The sequence below is a fragment of the Diospyros lotus genome, chromosome 10 (genome assembly GCF_014633365.1).
Source record: "Diospyros lotus cultivar Yz01 chromosome 10, ASM1463336v1, whole genome shotgun sequence".
Taxonomy (NCBI): domain Eukaryota; kingdom Viridiplantae; phylum Streptophyta; class Magnoliopsida; order Ericales; family Ebenaceae; genus Diospyros; species Diospyros lotus.
The window spans coordinates 16,563,968-16,585,763 of record NC_068347.1 but is presented as its reverse complement, the minus strand read 5'-3'; the positions used below and the strand labels follow the sequence as shown (position 1 = coordinate 16,585,763).

Here is a 21,796-nt window from a genome sequence, read left to right as displayed (position 1 = left end):
ATTAGCATAGGCCCATTAGGATAAGTTGATTCGATCATTCATATCGCTCGATGCGAGATGTCACATTGCGTCTCTCTTTCATCATCGAATTGAAGCTTTAATTGTCTCACTTTCTTACACCTATATAGACCATGATAGCTTTTCCAATCGAAGCTTCAATTCCTTCTAGCACTATTTCAATGTCTTCCAATGCTTTCTCCCTCTTGTAGACAACGTTTTTCATGATTCTCCCCCATCCATTTCAAAGTAACGAGGTTTTTTTTTTTTTTTTCCTATTTAACCATACTTTACCTCTCACAGCCCAAATTAAACTAAAATCAAGTAACCTTAAGACTCGAACTCAAGTTACATTATTTATTTATTTATTTTTATTTGTGTATACATGTAGGTCCCAAAAATACTATTATTATATAACATCTAACATGTCAAATCAACATGAACATACTCCATTTAAATCGATTTTATATGTTTGATAAAATTACACACAATTAAGTTAATTTAGATTTAATTGTTAAAATTAAAATAATTACATAACATTTCAAATTTGCGAAAAGAATTTGATTATTGTCGTGATTAGCCTAAAAACATAACAAAAACTTTTGTTTTTTTTTTATTATTATTACATCATGGGCCATACTTAATGTTTACTAAACTAATTTACACATTATCATGGCTAATGTTTACTAAACTAATTCATCAACATAAACCTTTTTTTTTCAAATTAAGGGTCATTCTATCAACAACATATTACATATTTCAACCATATCCAAATTAATAAAATTGTAAAATCAAGAGAAATTTAGGTTAGTTTTTAAATGTCAAAAGTATCTCCATCTCTTTATCAAATATTTTGAAGATTAACTAATATTTAATGTTACTTTATAATTTAAATTAATAATAATTATATTGTGTGAAAATATTTAATATTTTAAGATCAATACAAAACCACATTAGCAAATCACTTAATAAAACTCACAAATTAAATTAATAAAGTACACAAAAAAATCATAGTAAATATATTAAATTATTAATTGTAGAAAAGATTATTATTAATTTTAAATTAAGTGATTGTAAATTTATAAAAGTTATTTATTGAATTGATTTGGGAAGGAGTAGCTGGTAATTACCAATGTGAGTGAGACTACGAAGAGGACGTGTCGTTGTACAAGAAAAGAAAATGAAAGGAAAAGAATGAAATAAAGCTTTTGTACGCATGCAGCAGAGCAGATCTGTGAAGCAGAGAACTGGACGACTAGTGGCCTTCGTCATGCACTCGCTATCTCTCTCTCTCTCTCTCTCTCTCTCACTACCATTTCCATTTTATCTATTTGTCCTTCAATTTGTCTCGTCAATTGCCCAAGCACCGAGCCAGAGAGAGAGAGAGAGAGAGCGCCATGGACAATGGAATAAAGAAATGTGACGGCGCCCAAGAAGTTGATCATCATCAAACGCCCAGGAATATGACCATTAAAGGCATTCTTGGGTTGTTGATGGCAAACGTCGATGCTGACGACAAGCGCCGCGTGATTTCTCTGGGGATGGGCGACCCTTCTGCCTACTCCTGCTTTCACACCACTGCCGTCGCCGAGCAGGCTGTTGCCGATACTCTCAGCTCCCAAAAGTTCAATGGCTATGCCCCCACCGTGGGTCTTCCTCAGACTAGAACGTAATTTTTAGTTCCCCTTCCTTTTTCTGAAATTATGGTTCCTCTCTGCCGTGAATTAGGATTAGAGATTTGGCTTTTGCCTTTTATGGCCTGCATGTTCTGTTTTCTGGTTTGGCAGTGGCTTTGTGCTACGTTTGGAACCGGGATTTCTGGGAGGAAAATGTGAAGTAAAAAAAAGATGCCCTTTATGTATTTGCGGAAATGTTTGCACGAGTAAAATGTCATTTCTTTTCCTTTTGCCTTAGACTCCTTTCCTACAAACATCGCGGCAGTTTAGTTGTGGAAAATAGTTCGAGCTTTTAGAAAAATTACTCTCTTTCTTATTAAGTTGGAGATTAACAACTGAACAGACCAAACTTCTGAGTTTGCTTCTCAGTTTAGGACTATTCTATGACTTGTAGTGAAGGGGCTTGTCTGGTATGGTCCCAATTGCCTAGTGTACCACCTCTTTGAAAGGGTACGGGATGCTTATGTTTTCCAATTTTCTAGAGAATCTATATTGTTGTTTATTTTCCATAGAAAATTTGAAAAGGGCTTCCAAATGTCAAAAGAACATAAATTAATTTCCAATCTAGAAATTTTGAACATACGTTCAAAAAACATAGAGATGGGACTTCTTTTGTTTAACACGTGTTGGCGAAGGAAATAGAGATGACTTTGAGGAAAAGTTTGTAGAGAATTGCGTATTCCAAATCTTCATTTTCTATTCAGAAATTTTTTTGTATTTGAACAAATTTTCTAATTTTTATTTTCTGTGGAGTAAATTTTCAGAAAACTGGGGCTGTTTCCCACAACTAATTGAACAGCCTTATGGTGTTTCCTCTATTTGGCAGAAGCAAGAGGAAGGACCATGCCCTTTCCTTCCCTCAATTTCCACCCTTCCTACCAAAGTCAGTGACCAAGATATAATAATTTTTGTTTTTGTAGTTCATTTGTTGGTTCTCAGTTTTTAGGATTTGCGTTGAGAATAAATCAGGAACAGCGAACTGGACATCCTTGGGCTAGCCTAGCTTTAGTTTCTGATTCCTTACAAATTGCAGGTGAAATGAACATAGTTGGACTGGGTTCTGTGATTTCTTTTCCTTCTTTCCTTCTGTCTGAAGATTATTAAGCTAACAATAGTAATAGACAAATAATAGAAGGATAGCAGCTAGTTTTGCAATATGCCAGTGTCACCTATTACAATGTTTTGTACTCAAAATCACCATTTTTCAGTATATTTTGTCCTTAGTTTTACAGCTGTCACGCCATTCAGTTCAGCTTTCCCTCCTAAGATGTTGTTTTCCTTCACCTAGAGAAAACTGTTACTGATCCTTAGTTGTTTTTTTAGAGCATCAGTTATTCACTATCTTTAATGAGCTATATCATTGCAGCTGAGAATGACCTGGATATGCCTTTTGTTTTCTAACCTAGAGGTGGTCATTATTGGCTGGAAATGTCCCACTTTTTTCTTATTGGTTGTTATTACTTCATCATATATTTGCAGTCACAAGTTCAAAGTGCAGCAATCCAAATTCGAGATATTTTTTCACTTTGTTTTTCCTTTAAACAGGGCAATCGCTGAATATTTGTCATGTGACCTCCCTTACAAGTTATCACCTGATGATGCTTTTGTCACAGCCGGTTGCACTCAAGCTATTGATGTAGCATTAACAATTTTAGCTCGCCCTGGAGTGAATATTTTGCTTCCAAGACCTGGGTTCCCAATCTACGAACTCTGTGCTGCATTTAGAAATCTTGAAGTTCGGCATTTCGATCTTATCCCTGAGAAGGGTTGGGAAGTTGATCTGGATGCTGTTGAATCGCTTGCTGATTCTAACACTGTTGCAATGGTAATCATAAATCCTGGGAATCCATGTGGCAATGTCTATACCTATCAACACTTGAAGAAGGTTAGCACATGAACTTCAGCTCTGCACATGCAATTCCTCCCCTGTAGTCATGTGTGTCTGCTGCCATGTAACTCCCCAGTTTGTGGTCAGTTTTAACGCTTCAAATTAATATTAGTTTCGTGTTTCTTATTACTTTCTCTTTTATTGCAATTAGATTGCTGAAACTGCAAAAAGGCTAAAATTTATTGTAATTGCCGATGAAGTTTATGGCCATCTTGCTTTCGGAGACAATACTTTTGTGCCAATGGGAGTTTTTGGATCCATCGTTCCTATTCTCACCCTTGGCTCTTTATCAAAGAGATGGATAGTGCCTGGTTGGCGACTTGGTTGGTTTGTGATAAATGATCCCTGTAGCACATTCAAAAATCCGAAGGTTTGTGATAACTGTTATTAAATTTTACCATTGTTTAATGAGCAGTTAGATGCATGCAGAGTGTTCTTTCTCTCCTAACATATGCTTGCTTTACTGTCCTTGATGTTAAATGGGCTGTGCTCAATCTTTATGTTCATTCTACTGAATTTTATGGTGAAGAATTTAGAGGGCAATATGATTTGTGTGAGCTTTTTCTGTTTGGTGTGTAAGATTTAAGACTTAAGATGTTGCCTCAAAAGGCACCCCTAGGACCTAAAATATTTATATTTAAGACGATGGTAAATTTTTAACTTTTTCATATGCAAACATCCTATATGTTTCCATATATAATTTGATACATGGCGAGGAAGTTGACAACCAATGTGCAATATGGATGTTATGGATTTGGTACTAAATTTCACTAAATCTATTTCTATCATTGTCCTCTCCACTCAGGTGATTGAGCGCATAAAGAAGTACTTTGATATTTGCGGAGGTCCTGCTACATTTATACAAGTCAGTACCTTGTTGCTTTGTGATTGCTTTTAAACAAACATTGACCTGCAAATATGTTCTGCTCTCTTAAGTGACTGTTTGCACTCAGCTGATGGATTTCCTGGCTTGATTGTGTTTTTAAAGCTTTATAACTCATCGCCATTTGTTAATGATTTCAATTGCAAGGGGGTGGTAAGATTTCATACTTCTGAGTTTGCTACAGTAAGAGCAAGCAGGGCCATAAAGAAGCCGCTTTCTTCATTATTAATGAACCTTATAAGTCAAATACTACTTCTACTGCTTGTTTGCTTGTTAATTATTGTCTGTGGCTACAGTTTTCTTGATGCCTTAATAAAGAATGAGAAAGAAAGTGTAGTCCCATTCTTTAATCAATAATGCCTATTGGTGCCTTAAAACCGTGCTTGCTCAGCACTATGTAAACTTTAAGACGTTTGGGTTTGGAGACAACTATTTTATAATTGGATTTCCTGCCATTTTTCTCCAAACTTGCAATGCACTTCATGTGTGTCTAAGTAACATAAACCCATTAACGTGTGTACATGTTATAAGAAGTGTGTCTAATTCATGTTTAGGGATGGGGGCGGATCAGTTTGGTTACGATTTTTATGATAACTGTAACTGTATCCTTGATTTTAAGTTTGTAACAGTGTTCATAATGGTAACAATACGGTTATGGATTTTCATAACTAAGTCTATAACTGATGGATAGATCATATTTGTAGTTTTTATCCGTAATTTTCTTAACAAATTGCATAATTAAATAAAATTTTTAATAACTTTTTTTTTATTAAACAAAAGAATAGACAACCGACACGCAAAAAGTATATGAAATTGGCAACCAGAATTGAACATGCACATTTGAATTAGACTTAAACTAATCATTACAAAAATTAGAATTGGCCTCCAGAAATTTAAGAACTAAAAAATGAAAATCTTAAAATGATTTCATACTTTATGAGAATTGATTTTGCTATTTTTTTGGGATATTGTTACGATATATCTTAAGGTAATGATTTTATTTATTGAACATTGTTGTAAACTGTCGTTGTCAAGATACAACAATGATTTTTTTTGTGCGAGAGAGTGTCTTGTGGAGTCTCTGGGAGACTTGGAGAGAAAGAAACTAGTTAAGGTGACTTTTCAATACTTAAGTTAGTCTCATGCTGGAAGTGGAATTATAGTCTTAGTAGGGTCGTAAGCATACTTGAATAAGGAGGGTGACTCTTCTACTTATAGAGCGGAGAGTAACTGAAGGATCACATCATTCGGTGGGCATTTCGGGTTCTCTTTTGGATTTGTAGGTGCGGATATTCGAGGGTTTCTTGAATAGTAGTTGTCGAGTGACCAGTATTGTTAAAGGCCCAAGACGCACTAAGGTGCAAAGGGTCTTGGAGTCTGAGGTACAAGGCGCGAGACGAGGCGCGAGCCTGACAGGTGCAAGGCGCATGCTGACTAAGAAAAAAGAAAAATATACTTCTTAATTGAATAATAAGTCATAAAATAGATCCTAATCACATATCAACATTTATGTTATCAAAAAATTCAAGAATTCAACATATATTAAATAAATCACAACATAAACATATTTCATGACATATTTGTAAATTTAAGCAAATTAAATCCCATCATATTTCAACAAATCAGAAAATGAATCGACATTTAAACACCACAAATAAAAAATAAAATTAGTATTTGACATATATAATTAAAAGACAACAAAATAGTACTAAAAATATCATTAAACTTAAGCAAAACCTACCAAAAAAATATTAGTTTTAAGACTTTAAGTCAACAGTCAATTTAAAAGAAAAAGTTAAATGATCAACCTTAAACTATTAATAGGTCCTAAATGGCTAAATTTTAATTATGATTAACTAGATATACATAATAAACTAGAAATCATCCCCATCATCAAAATTTGGTATAACATCACTATTGTTCTTCTCTTCTAGCTTTTTCGACATATATTTTCTAATTTCTTCTTTAACATGTGAAGGACATTTTGGACAAACTTTGCCATTCTTATACCCTCTAACAAGGTTTTGTTTAGCTCGGTAAACCTCTCCTTTCATTATTTTTCCACAAAAATTCCATTTTAAAGAGTTTATGTCCTTTGGATTTGGCAATGTGTTATATTTCCATGCTGGATCTTTTCTACCACTGCCAGAGGAGCCACTAAGAGCATTTGAATTAGATGCCATTAGGATTAGGATATCTTCCATAATCATCATAAGCAAGGAGTCATAAATTTGAAAAACCATTGTAAAAAAATTCTGAAAAGAAGCATGGATCAATAAGTGACTGAATTTCAACCAAGGAATGGAGGGGTTGAAAAAGAATTCTAATTAACGGTGGGATTTTCTGGAATGGAGGACTGATGCAGGACAACAAGAAGTATTGTGGAAGATTAGAGAAGAAGAGAAAAAATTTCAGGGAGCGGAAAGAAGAAATCCAGGGAAGTGGTAGAGATCAAACTTCTATTCTAATCAAGCATAGGATCCGATTAAGGATTGAAAAATACTGCCAGAAGAGGAATATAAGTTTAACAGTTCTATATAATATGAGTATACTTGAAAATTTGTAAAGACTAAGGCTAAATTATGCCAAACATGTTAAAAAAAAAAAATGAAGAAGAAGATGCAACAACAGGTATCAACAAATAAAAATTAAAAAAAAAAAAGAACTGAAGAAGAAGAAGAATAAGAGGAAGAGAAGAAGAAGAAAAACAATAAGTAGCAGTAGTGTAAGAAAGAAGAAGAAGCAAAGGAAGAGAAGAAGAAGAAAAAGCAGGCTAGCAGTAGCAGCAATGTAAGAAGAAAAAGAAGAAGAAGAAGTTTAGTAGTAGCAGAAGAAGAAGAAGGAGGAGCAGGAGCAGGAGGATAGCAGCAACGTAAGAAGCAACCGTGTAAGAAGAAGAAGAAGAAAGATAGCAGCAATGTAAGATTAAGAAATAGCCATGTAATAAGAAGAAGAAGAAGAAGAAGAAGAAGAAGAAGAAGCAACAAGGATTGCGGAAGAAGAAGCAGGCTAGCAGCTGCCAGTAACGTAAGAAGAAGAAGAAGAAGAAGAGAAGAAGCAGGGATTGTCGACATGTTACCTTGGCCTGGAGAAGCAGTGAAGCACCTCAATCAGAACTGGAGAACTGGAGAAGAACTTGAGAAGTTGCAGTTGTTGTGTTGCGTGAGAGAAGAGAGTGTTGCGTAAGAGAGTTGGAGCCTTGGAGGTGTAGTCTCTTGGCCTTTTAGAAATCAGATGAGCTGGAGCATGATATTTTTGAGCTTTGTTGACTTTTTAATATTGTATTTTATTATTTTCTTTCTCTTTAAGTTTTAACAGAAAAATGTTTAAAAAATAAAACATGCTGAAAAATCAATTGCGCCTGATGGATGTGCGCTTGAGGGAGGTGCGCCTGAAGGGCTTAGGCGCGTCTGGTTGGATGTCACCTCGCCTGGGCATGGCAAGGCGAGATGGCTGCCCCTTGAGGGTCAGGGCCTAGGCGTGCGCCTAGACACCCCTTTAACAACACTACGAGTGACTCATGAATTCCTGGGAATGTCTTTTAGAGGCATTGAGAAAGGCTCCCAAGTGAGGTCACTCGGTCGTAGCCTTGATCTCTTAAGGTGAGGTCACTTGCGGACTAAAGTCCTCACAGTCTCTTGCGTACTAAAGTCCCCGTGGTCTCTTGCGAGTTTGTCGGGGTGAGGTCTCTTGCAGGTGAGGTCACTCGTAAATTAAAGTCCCTTACAAGGTCTCTCATGAGTCTCCTGCTTCAGTCTCTCATTTATGTCTCTCGCCCAAGTCTCTCAATGGAATGCAAGCTTCTTTCCTTGGGCTTATTCTTATTCTCAAGCATAGGCCCACTTTCTTGGACACAACAATTGCTCCATACTCTTTCTTATGGGTCTCCTAGAGGGAAGAGTAACTGTCAACCTGCCTTCTCTTGGAGACTTTTTCTGAGGGTTATTGCTTAATACCAGTCTTTTCTATCGCATGAATTTTCCATTTTTCTTCTACCTGAAATTACATACCTTAGTGTTGCAAGTTGGTGGTATTATGAGGCATATTATCATCTTGGTTAATGGCTTAGAGAACCTCTATGCTCTTTTGAAGCCTTATTCAAGTGGTTGAGGGAACCCTAAGATGACTAACGAATTTAGATGTTGAGGATCCGTGTCAGTTAATGTCAACGTTTAGAATCAGTCGATTGTGATTCGTAGGTCCGCAATGAGAAGATTAGCACAAACACAAAGAGGAAGAACAGATAGAAGAAAAGATTAATGGTACGCAGGGGAGTTTTTACGTGGTTCGGCCGGAACGATGCCTACTCTACGACTGTCCTCTGGGTATTCCGGCAGAGTAACAATATATTATTATTTACCATCCTTTACAATAATATTTTGACCCCTATTTATAGTTAGAGGTGTCTATAATTGCATAAAATCCAAAAGTGAAAGGACGACATCATGGAGATAAGATGTCCTTATCAATTCCATAAAACTGGGAGTGGGCTCTGTATTACCAAAGATCTGGTTTATTTTAGATAAAGTAGGTGGATCCATGCCTCCAATTGTTTCGCGGCTTTGTTGTTATACGAGCTAAAGGATTAGGCCAGCAGGCTAGAAGCATTATTATGAGCTTGCTTGGTTGGGCCTGGGAGCTCGCTGGGGTTCGCTTGGTTCCGCGACCTAAGCTCGGGTTTTAGCGATGTGCGACCTTGTTCTAGCGAGCTCGACTTTGGGTTTACAGGGCTTTTGGCGATTAGGCCGGTTTGATGGGTCGTGTCTAGCCCATAGGTGCGAGAAATACCAATAACAGTTGATGAGAACTTGACCTCGATTACCTTTCAAGAGATATAGACGTAATGTTAGTACGGTAATCTCATTTGTGGAGTTCTTGCCAATTCCTTTGTTTGGAGGTTTCTCTTTAATTTCTTCTTGTGTCATTCCCTTCTTGAGTTAGGGTTTGCTCCTTAATCATTTGGGATAACTTTGCTCTATGAAAGGATTCTTGTAATTTGAACTTTTAGGGTGTCTTTGTTTTCTATAACCCATTGGTATTCATGATCCCCTTTTGTCTTAGATGATGGCCCGTAAATCATGTTCGTGCATTTTCTCACTTTTGATGCTAGGTTTGCCTTGGATTGTTCTCATACATTTCAATTTTCTATATCGTTCTCACACTTTATGCACTTCTAAATCTAGGTTTGTGCTTGTTTCTCTGCATAACATGTTAGTAACTCATATAGTATATAAAAAATTTGTTATTTAGCTTTTGAATCATAAATTGTTTAAAGCTTTTAACACTTACACTTTGTTTTTTCCTATAAGAGGGGTACTATGCTTAAAGAGGAATGCCAACATTTAACACTTACACTTCGTTTTTTCTTATAAGAGGGGTACTATGCTTAAAGAGGAACGCCAACATTTGGTGTATCATGGTTTTTATCTTTTTTCAAAACATTTTCGAAAACTCATACAAAATGCAGCGGAAATAAACATAGAATTACCTTGCAAGACTCAGTTTCTAGTGACCATATGCAATACAAAACAAAACCAAACCATAGGGGATTTAACAGTTATACCTTGTAGCAGTTTGGATTCGAATTAAAGGTTGAAAATCCTCCCGAGCAGCAACCTTTGCTCTTTAATAGCTCCCGAACAACATCTCGAGTGACTAACTTGACCCCTGAAAACACGAGGGGCATAGTCAGTCTATGCTCCTAATCGTGGATGAAACCAACAAGAATGCCTATGTGCTAGGGAGCCTTCTTGTTGGTGATTAAATAGAAATTGGGTTTAATGGAATGGGGATCCCAAAACAAAAACAATCTTACTATTATGTTGGAATTGCTATAATAGCAATGAAGGAACGAGGAGCAAAGGAAAGTGGATTCAAAGGCTTTGAAATAAGAAAGAAAACGAGCTAAGGCCAAGAGAATGATTTGCAACAATTGCAAAGGCAGACCTTCCTTTTGTTCTTCTTCTCTTTTGCTTTTATATGAACTCCCAAAATCCTAATTGCATTCAACGCAGATGAAACGACAAGGAGACAAAGAGAGGACAAGGGAGAGGCATGCTGGATGTATGTTGTTCTCCTGTCATTCCTCCGTGCCCCGTGCCCCGTGCCCCAAAACAGTTGCGAAAATGACAAAAGATCTTATCGAATCACGACCCTCTGCGACAAAAATAATTGACAGTTCTAAGAAGATGTCGATTGATTGGCACAAGTTATTGATCAATTCTCAACTTGTCAATTGGCTTTGGCCTTTGATTCGGTTGACAGCCTCCAAGGCCCGTCGATCGATTTTGGCCCTTTTGTCCAAGTTTTCAGAAATTGCATTTAATGACCCTTTCATCATTTCTTGATGAAACCGAGGCCCCCGCTAACTCTTAACGACATGCATGTCAACTCTTGACAGTTGCTCTTTATTAATTTAATCTTTTAAACTCAATCTGTTAACTTTTAACAGTGATATCATTAACTTTTAATGATGATTTCAACTTTAATTGCTTAGTTAACCGCCACATCTAGATATTTGCGTGACCTTCTAAGTTCACTACTAAGTATCAATTAGGAGACATCAAACTCTTTAACGCTGACCAAATATTTTGGTCTACAATGAGAATCTCTCCATCTTCTCGATGTACCCCGAAATACCCTAAGTGATAATTAGTATTATGTTAGGGCAATTCTACTAGTAATGAAGTCTAATTTCTTTGAGAACCTATTTAGGCTTATAATTCCCATGTACTATAATTCCTCAATTGATTAACATCCCGATTGAGTGAGAGTCGTGGATTGATCAAACTCACTAACTTGATAGCTATGCCAATATTAGTGTGGTGAGATCGAGATGACACATCAGAACTTCTTCCAACATTGAAAATATTTTCCAATCAAGTGTACCTTGGCCAGAGATTTCTTCAATCAGAACAACCATTGATCACATATGATATTCATCTCACGTCGAAGGTCAATGGATTTCATTAGCAATCACCTACATCCATACGCTACTGTATAGAGACTATACAGTGCATCTCCCACCCGATAACCGAATGGTTCTTAGCAATGATAAATCCCTGGCAACAACATACAAGACAACTATGTTGCTTTCAGTCTAAGAACCAGTAACACAATCGAAACCTGTGATAAATTATAGATCATTTCAAATCATGTGATCTATCACGTGCATCACATTTGATAGATGTTCAACTAACATCTATTCACATGTATACTATATCCATCTCATGGATTACGGCATGCAACTCACCATCATTTTTATACTAATCAAATATAATAACTCATGTGCCAATCTGTAATTGATTAATTATAACCCACTTATGAGAAATCTAAGGACTAAGAATACTATTAAGAAATTTTCAATGCGAAGGTCTTTATCACATATTCTTAACACTTAAGAATATGACTTTCATTAGGAAATCTAAGAGCTCATTCATATGAATTGATTGGAGAGTTATGAATGAAGATACGATCTTAAAATATGAAAATATATTTTATTATATTTATAAGAATTACATCATTAGTCCCTTAATTACAATTGTTAAATGCCATCTAGATCTAGCATTAGAATAATACTAACAATGCTTGCTTCCCAACCCTTTGTAGATAATGAACCCTAGATCATTCTTGTACTCTTGCATTTTCAGTTTTAATCTAGTCTCATGCATTTTGCGCTTTTGGCTCTATTATTCTAGATCATTCTTACGCATCTATCGCTTTTGATTTTGAGCTATCTTAGATCATTATCGCGCTTTTGCATTTTTTATTTTAATTTGATCTCGCGCATTTTACACTTTTGATACTAGGTTTTTTTTGTATCATTCTTGCGATTTTTGCATTATTAATTTTTGGACCATTCTCACGTTTTATGCATTTTGGTTTTTGGACTATTATCACGTTTTTATGTTTCAAATTTTTGGATAGTGAGCTCTAGATTATTTTCGCGCATTCCACACTTCAATACTAGGTTTTAAATAATGAGCCCTAGATTGTTCTTGCTTATTCCATGCTTTGATACTAGGTTTCCTTGGTTCATCGGAGTTTTGGCCCCTTTTTTCGTGCATTCATTGACTTGAAAAACAAAATACACAAAAAGAAACTGCAACAAGGTAAAAGTCACTTAATCAAGCATTATTAGGTGACATTTATAAATGTTAAGACTCTTAATCTTGCTTATGATACTTTCCTGAAGTATACATATGTGTTTTGAATTCTTTTGTGGGCTTTAGGCCTTCAAGCAATGAAATATGCTTTTTTGACCTGTCTTTTATCACTCTTCTTGCCTTAAGTTATACCCCTTGCCTCTAGCGTAGTTATTTTGTTCTTTCTTCCGGGCTTCCATGTCCACAAATTCTCCCAATTCCCATTTTTTTATCAGAGTCTCTATTGATTCATTAAGTCTTTGCATTTGTTAATGGAATTGGCATAAGGTGTCCCTTTTTCTCTTCATAGGCTTTTTAGAAATTTAATAAGGCCCAATCCATCAACAACTATCAAAATATTGGAACGTGACTCTGTGAGCAGGGTATAATCCTTAAATTGGAGTCGGGGAGTATCATCATATTTTTGCTTTTCACTTTCATCTGGCTTGTCTCTTTATCAGAGTCTTTTTCTTCTCTGTTGTAATCTCTATCTTCGTTTCCTCTGGCTATTTAGATTACTTCAGCTTATAAAATATACTTGTTGGCTCGAGCAAACAAGTCTACCAACGATACAGGTTGATCCAGAGCTAGAGATTCTTGCAATGGTACTAATTTCGTCCCTTGGAGCATTGCAACTGTTGTCGTATCCATTTGTAAGTCTTGTATTTCTAATGTTGCGTTCCTAAAATGATTAGCATATTGCCTGAGGGTTTCTTTACCACTTTATCGAATACTAAGCAAATATATACAGTCCTTCCCTCTGTGGCTATTAATGAAGATTTTGATTAATTTTGCCCTTAATCGGTCAAAAGAAGAGATGGATCTCTTAGCAAGGCCATTGAACCAAGCATAGGCAGGATTTGTTAATGTCAGAGGAAAAACTCAACACATGATTGCATCATTCCATCCATGAAGTAGTATTAGGGACTCATAGCTTTAAACGTGATTATGGGGTTCCCCTTTCCCTGAATATATAGCCAATTGTGGCATCTTAAACTTCCTGAGAAGGGATTTCTCCATTATCTTTAAGGTGAAGGGGTTTTTCCTTTTCTAGTCTTCCTTCGGAATTAGTACCAATCACTTTTGTTTTAAAATTTCCTTTATCATTCTTTTCATGTATGTTGTCTCTCGGGCACTGAATGTTGTGGGGTTATTCACTTCATTTGCCTTCCTACATAATCCTCTAGTTGGGACCTGTCATTCCTCTTCAATTGTACTTTTCACAATTTCAGGATATTTTGCCTTACTAAAGTTTTCTTTGTTGTTTGTAGCCAACCACGTGCTTCTTCCCTCTCTTGAGCTAGTAATGTATTCGGGTGAGTCTCTCGCGTAAGAACATGCAACGAGAAAGTCTTGTTGTTCTTTCGAGTGAGTTGCCTTTAGTAAAAGGGTATCCTCCCTTATTCCTGGGTGAGTGGTTGAGGCTGTTATGAGGTTTCACAAGGTTTACGTTAGGGAAGCGTGTGGTATGACGCTTTATAGTAGTCTTTCCATCTCTCGAAAGGATTGCATGCTCTCCACATATTGTTTTCGGATGGCTTCATAGGCTGCAAGTGAGATAATGGGAGGAGCTGATCCAAAGGTCACTGGGACACCCGATGGAGGATTATTTATGGGAGATTGGATTTCAGGCCCTTCTTGGCCTTCTCCAGCTACTTGTGACCTTGTATGAGCCATTATTGTTGCTTAACTCGATTAATGATACACTGCATTGAGTCTGGACAACGGTCAAGGGAGAAATGTCCCTTACAGGAGGCTTGGGGGAAGAACCTCCAAAACCTAAACATAAATCCCGAAGAGTATGTAGACTCTCTCATCTTTGGGGGAGTTTCTCACCTTTTTCTTTGTCTGGAAGACTCTCTTGGCTTCAGGGGAGTCTCTCGCCTTTTTATTTATCAGGGTGACTCTCAACTTTGAGAGATTCTCTCGGCTTTGGGCGACCCTCTTGGCTTCAAGAGATTTTCTTTGACATTATTTGAGACTTGTATTTGTAAGGGTGTGCAATCGGTTATAACCGAATCGAATCGAACCGCCCGAAAATTATGAACCGAACCGAACCGAACCGAACTATATGTAGTAACCGAATCGAACCGACCGACTAACCCTAACAAACTGAATTAACTGAAATCGAACCGACCGACTAACCCTAACAAACTGAATTAACCGAAATCGAACTAACCGAAATCTGAAGTGTGATAACCGAACCGAACCAAAACCAAACTGGAACACAAAATAAGCAAGAGACCGAACATTAGTTAGGCCTTGCTGTAGCCGCCGGCCACCTAGCCGGCTAGTGATTCCAATCATCGGAACTGATCATCGGATTCCCCAAACCACGATGACCCACATACCCGAAAATCAAAAACATTTAATGGTTAGATTTTAGTAGATATAGGTTTCAAAATAAAATAGAAGTAGCCGAAAAACTTACCGAATGGGCCATCGGCGTCGTCTTCATCTCTGGCCTTCGTCTTCGTCTTCGCCATTGGCGAGGGATGGTGGAGGGAAAAAGAAGGGACTCCCAGTGAGGCGAGGGATGGAGAACACCGTCAGAAGAGACGACGAGCTAGAGGTTATGGATAGCTTCTTGAGCATAGACGTCGGAACTTGGAAGCCCAACCAAGGCAAAATCAGTATACTCGTCGCCTCATCTATGGAGCCCCGTCCGGTACGATCAATTGCAGCGATCGTTTGATCTCTTGTTGTTGACGACCCGAACATCGAACTTATGAGAGCTTTGGTTGAAGCAAGCACTAGAGGCTTCCTCATCTCCACCATTGCAAGCCAATTCGAAAAGCCGCCCAACCCCAAACTAGGGGTAGTGCACCCTTGTGAGGCAAGGGATGGAGAACAGGGGGAGAAGGCTTGAGGGATTCAGGATGAAGCAAGCTATCGAGATGGAGAAGAAAACCCACTTGGGGTACCGCGCTCTACCAAAACCCGCGTGGGGTGCCCGGTGATGTCTCTGCCAGAACCCGCGTGGGGTGCCGCGCCCGCGTGGGGGGAGGGGAGTTCCGGTGTTATGGGTATATTCGGTTTGGATATTTCGATTTTTTACTTTAAATAACCGACCCGAACACCGAAAATCGAATCTTCTAAAAAAATTAACCGAATCAAAATTTTAATAAAAGAATAATCGAACCGAACCGACCGAACTTGTCGGTTCGGTTACTTTGGTAATGCTCACCCCTATGTATTTGGCTTCTTAATCATTTCCCACAAACGACGTTAATTGTTGCTGCTAAGATACAATAATGAATTTTTTTATGCGGAAGAGTGTCGTGGAGTCTCCGAGAGACTTGTAGAGAAAGAAACTGGTTAGGTGAGCATACTTGAACAAAGAGGGCGACTCTGTTATTTATAGAGATTTAGAGAAATTGAAGGACCGCATTCCTTCAACAGGCATTTCGAGCTCTCTTCCGGATATGTAAGAAAGGATATTGGAAGGTTTCTCAAATAACAGTTGTCAAGTGATTCATGAATTTTTGGGAGGATCTTTTGGAGGCATCGAGAGAGGCTCTCAGGTGAGGTTGCAGCCACAGTCTCTCAGGGTGAGGTCACTCATAAACTGAAATCCCTCGCGAGTCTCTTGAGGTGAGGTCACTCCTGAATTGAAGTCCCTTGTGGGTTTCTCACGAGTCTCCCATTTTAGCCTCCCATTCAGGTCTCTTAATGGACTGTGGGGTTTAGGCTTATCCTTGGGTATAAGTCCACACAATATAAACAAAATATAACTTAAAGATATTTTATATATTTAAATTATTAATTTACAATCTAATACCATATTACATATAAAAATTAATTGGTTAGGGTTTTTTTTTATAACAATCGTAACCATAACACTAATCGGCGGCGATGTTTCTATTTGTTTTTTAAGTGTAATTATGTCTATATTCATTTTATTAGGTTTTAAGTTACACGTGTGTTGGATACAGTTACGATCTAACCACTCCCATCCCTATGCATGTTGCCAAGTGTCCATCGAGAGAGTTGGTGATAAGTGTCCCAACACTAAAGTAATGCCTTTGTAAGTATTTGTGCTTCTTAGCGAAAATTGTCGTAAGTTGCGTGCATTGTCTTCAATTTAGAGAGTAATATTATTAGGGGGGGGGGGGGGTGTATCAGTTACGACAACCATTTAGTAAATGTGATAGTTATGGTATTGTTTTATTGACATTACAATAAAATCTATTAGAGTGTCCTTTTATATTTCTCAATCAAATACTGTCATATAATTATCACATGTATTGGTGGTGATTGTAATAACTAATGTCTTCTAATATTACTTTAATTTAAATATATAAGTGCAAAATCGTTATTTTGCTTAATCTGTTAATAACTGAAAGGGACGTAGCTGTGTATTTTAAAATATATATACTGAGGGGCAGGCAAGTAGTAATTGGTGCAAGTTAAGCGAATTTCAAAAGTATATGAAATTTATATTTGGCATAAATTTTAGTTTAATTAATATTACAGAACAGTATTTAATTAAAAATTAATTTTAATAAATTTTATTATGAGTCACGACTGTAACATTATTACTCTTTAAATAAATTATAATATCTTCTCTCTCCGCCCTTCTCATTCCTCTCTCTCTCTCTCCCCCCTCTGTTTCTTTAGCCAGTGAGCTCGCTGACTGTACGACTAGTGTTTCCTCCCTCTGCTTCGACGAAGTCGTATCGATCGTCCTCCTCTCTCTCTCTCTCTCTCTCTCCGATTTCTAGAGGGGTTTGATGGGGAACCAATCTGCAGAGGACTTCCTCTACCTATCCTTCGGGGACTATTACGATGGGGAAAGGATGGAGAACGGGTGGTTGTGTGTGTCTCTCTGTTGATATCGCTGTCTCTCTCTCTCTGGAACCTGGAAAATGGGTTGAAGGACCCCAAATGTTCTGTGTTCCATTCGATCGAACCAAGAAAATGTGGGAGAATCTTGATTGAAACGCAGATTTTTTGGGTTGGGTTCCTCTCGATCGAACCCAGGAAGTCTGGGTTTCGATCATGAGGAAGAACCCACCTTTTTTGGGTTAGATCATGAGGAAGAACCCTCTTCCCATCGCCGACCGTCTCTCTCTCTTAGTTCTCTCTCTACTCGTACCGTTGGCGATAGGCAATCGTGTCTCCTTCCTCTGTCACTGAGGGTTCTGATCCCATCGGCGGCAGCGCCACTGCCAGACACCACTAGTATTGTTCATTCGGTATTATTACTTTTAAAGGAATAATGGTATTCATCTAGGAGGAGGTGGATCTCCGTACCTTTTAATTGGGTAATGAAAAGATGTAAATTAATATTTATTATGTACATTTTTATTGCTACCATCTAGACTAGATTAGATTTATAGCATTACTCTAAAAATATATGGGTAGTTGGTGCAATTTAGGCAAACCTTAAGGGTGTTCTCTAAAATTTACCCTCAAATACAAATATCTGAAGATCTAATTTCATCTGGAAAGGTGTAAATCTGACTACCAATTTTATGTTTGTATCATGAAGCCATCTTTTTTTCTTTCTTATATTTTTGATGGTTGTAGGCAGCAGTCCCTCATATTCTTCAACAAACTGAAGAGGTTTTCTTTACGAAGACCATTAATACATTGAAGCAGACGGCAGATATTTGTTGCAATAAAATAAAGGAGATCCATTGCATTACATGCCCGCATAAACCACAGGGATCCATGGCTGTAATGGTGAGGACTTTGCAGAAACTTCCAATCCTCTTCTATATCCCCCAAAACAAAAGAAAAGAGAAAAGAAAACTGGTGTACACCAGGAGTCTAACTAATTATGTGGTCATTCATTTGCAATATATTTATATAGGTGAAGCTGAATCTTTCCCTCCTGAAAGGCATTAGTGATGACATTGACTTCTGCTTCAAATTGGCAAAAGAGGAATCTGTCATCATTCTTCCAGGTGAGAGACCAATCTATCTATATAACATGGTTAAAACTATGATGAAATAAAACTTCTTGTTTCTTTCTTGCTTTGAAAGAATTAATAGTCACTGCAGCAACAAAATGGAAAAGTGGAGTTCTCTATACACTGTTGGTTTCTTTCTTGAGCCCAATAATTATATCTAAACATCCAGCCTAAAATTTGTATCCACTACAATGCAATGCATTGTTTCAAGCTTGTTTTCTATGCCTTAACTGAACTGTTATATTACAAACTTTTCTTTTTCCCCCCCCCCATCTGTTAAATACACTCTCGCTGCCACTGTATCAGAAATAAGCTTATCAATTTAAGCACCAGAAGAATAGTTGAAGAACTATTTACTCTTGCTCTTGTTTTAATTTTTCTAGTTGGTGATTTGTTTAATTTTGTATCTTTTCCAATGTATAGATTCATATTATAGATTTTCTGTGTTGTCAACAATAGATTATGTCACTGACCAAGGTCGTCCTTTACCATTTGTTACTTTTTGAGGGATTCCATGGGGCTAAAAATGATATGTCTGGTCAATGAAAGTTAAACGTGACTGCCAACGCTACCAAACCAACAACTTGATTGGGAATAATCATCTCGACTGCTAAGCATTAGAATTTTGTATCTTTTCCAATGTATAGATTCATATTATAGATTTTCTGTGTTGTCAACAATAGATTATGTCACTGACCAAGGTCGTCCTTTACCATTTGTTACTTTTTGAGGGATGCCATGGGGCTAAAAATGATATGTCTGGTCAATGAAAGTTAAACATGACTGCCAACGCTACCAAACCAACAACTTGATTGGGAATAATCATCTCGACTGCTAAGCATTAGTCTTTCTACGTGTTTGGATTTTTGACGAACTTCATTAGTCAAACCTCTTGAAGGTCTCAACGTTGTGAATTTGTAAATCTCATATACAAGAACAAACTCGAATTGCTTGGAAATAAGTACAGCATTTACATAATTTACATCAAAATTTGAGTACCAAGAGAAAAATCATGGGTCAATCTGAAACACTAAGGAAGCCAAGCACTATAATGGTCAATTGCTAAGAAACTTGAAAAACTTGTCAACTGAAGGACATTGTATAGGAAGAAGCCACGTAATGTTATAAATGCTCTTGGTTTATGGTTGCCTCATCCTTCAAGAATACCCTTTATTTAGACACTATCAGGACAAATTACCCCCTCTCAAAATAATAGTAGGAATTCTCTACATAAGACAGTGGTTGATTGATTTCTGGCTAAAGCATACTGGACAAGTTTATTTGAACAACATTAACAATCATTTAACAGAGGCTACTAGATGAAGTCACTCGTGTAGATTTTTCTGGTACTGTATGTAATACCCTGGAAGCACAAGGTCAGGTCTAAGAAAGGACTTTAGAGAAATTAGTATATATATCGAGGATAATAAGGAAGGAAAGAACACCAGTTGAATACCTTTTGGCCTGAATGAAAGCCCAATGTCAGGTCTAAGAAGGGACTCTAGAGAAGCTAGTATATATATCAAGGATAGTAAGGAAGGAAACAATACTAGGTCGATACCTTTTGGACTGAATATGGATAAAGAACTCCCGGGTTAAGCGTACTTGAGTTAGAGTAGCTCAAGGATGGGTGATCCCTAGGAAGTTCGTGTAGGCCCATCAGAGTAAGTTGATCCGATCCTTCCTATTGCTCGATGCGGCATGATACACCGTATGTCTTGGATCCTCCACTTACCAACTTCAAGTGGGACAAATTCGTTATTCTTCCTATGAGAACAAGTCACTTGTTACTTGCAGACCAAACATACAGTGTCAAATGTTGTAGAAACAAATGTGAGCTTGTTGAGATTTTTAAGCCTACCACAGTTTGTTCCTGACTTTCTGAATTTGATTATTTTCTGCAGGAATTGCGGTGGGCATGGAAAACTGGGTCCGGATCACATTTGCAGTCGATCCATCCTCGCTTGAAGAAGCTTTAGGGAGGGTGAAGTGTTTCTATCAACGGCACTCCTATCGCCAAACAGAATGCTAATAATATAATTCAAGCTGTATATCTATGCTGATCCTTACTTGGCAGCAGCAGAAATCACGAATGGATTTTTGCACCATCCTGTACCTGTTTGTAATTGCAAGCTGTGGTATGACTTTGCCATAACTCTCTGTAAGGGTAGTCTTCCATGAACATGAGGCAACAGTCATGTTATGGGAACGCCAGTTCAGTTCCCTCTGAAACAGAGTTGTTATAATAGCGTTTGAAGTTTCTCTCATTTCTTCATCATTGCTCTTTTATCTTTTTTGGGTTTTTTACAAGACAAAAACAGCTTCAAGCTGTGAGAAAATCGACTCCGTATGCAGTGTTTCATATCTCTTCTCAAAATCAAAATCAGGAATCAGAATCAAGCAAAAGCATGAGCTTGCAGTTGCAGTTGCAGTTGCAGGGGAAATTTAGGTCCAACTGGATGAACATCATTGCAATAAAATAAGAGTCCTTTTCAGCAAACTTATGGTCAAAGGAACAAATTCTGTGAATTCAGTGGCCGTCCAAGATGTGCCTGTTTTTTTTTTTTTTTATGTGTTTTAGTACTAGAGTTAGCTTTAGCATTGGTCCCACACTCATCCAAAATAAAGGCGTCCCACACTCATCCTTCAATTTATAAGTGCCTTTGCTTTAATTTTAAGTCTCTTGCATAAAAATAAGGATAAAATTTTTACACAAACCTGATGCCTCCCGTACGCAAAATAAGGAAGATGTCACTTATTTGTAATTGTTTATAAATTGATATGAACTCAACATTCAAATAAAAAGAAGCCAACTTTATCTTCTTTTTCTCTTCTTTCCTTTATGGTGTGTTTAGATGAGTAAAAAGTAATGGAATTAGATGAAATAAACCCTCACTAGGAGGCGCCTTTTACAAATGGAATGAAAAGAAATTGGATAAAAAATCTTTCCATCCAATCTTCTTAAAATGAGCACTTTTACTTCATGTTGGTATTTTATGAAGAAAGAAGAAAAGGGATTGAAAAAAAAATACCAAAGCAAAAGTCATATATTTTGTTCGATCGTAAACTCCAATTTATACAACTAAAATGTAAATTGAAATGAACATAAAGTGAAAAATAATATGGTATATTATCTAGTCAAATCAGCTAACAAACAATATCATATAGTTGCTAATTTATTAATTATGGATAATCCTAATTTATTTTAACTCATTCAAATCACATCAGCATCTACTAAGTCAAAATTCAACACCCCTCATTGACTTTGAGGCTGCAAATGCAAATTTTAA

The 21,796-nt window shown here is 37.1% G+C and overlaps 1 protein-coding gene across 1 annotated transcript; it reads left to right on the top strand.

Moving 5' to 3' along the window:
* Nucleotides 1-1,240: 1,240 nt before the first annotated feature.
* On the top strand, nucleotides 1,241-20,781 carry LOC127811917 (probable aminotransferase TAT2). The gene is made up of 7 exons (XM_052352118.1): nucleotides 1,241-1,666; nucleotides 3,219-3,558; nucleotides 3,713-3,931; nucleotides 4,367-4,426; nucleotides 18,121-18,276; nucleotides 18,407-18,500; nucleotides 20,411-20,781. The coding sequence occupies exons 1-7, from the start codon at nucleotides 1,395-1,397 to the stop codon at nucleotides 20,536-20,538; spliced, it is 1,269 nt and encodes a 422-aa protein (XP_052208078.1). The 5' UTR covers nucleotides 1,241-1,394; the 3' UTR covers nucleotides 20,539-20,781.
* Nucleotides 20,782-21,796: the final 1,015 nt, after the last annotated feature.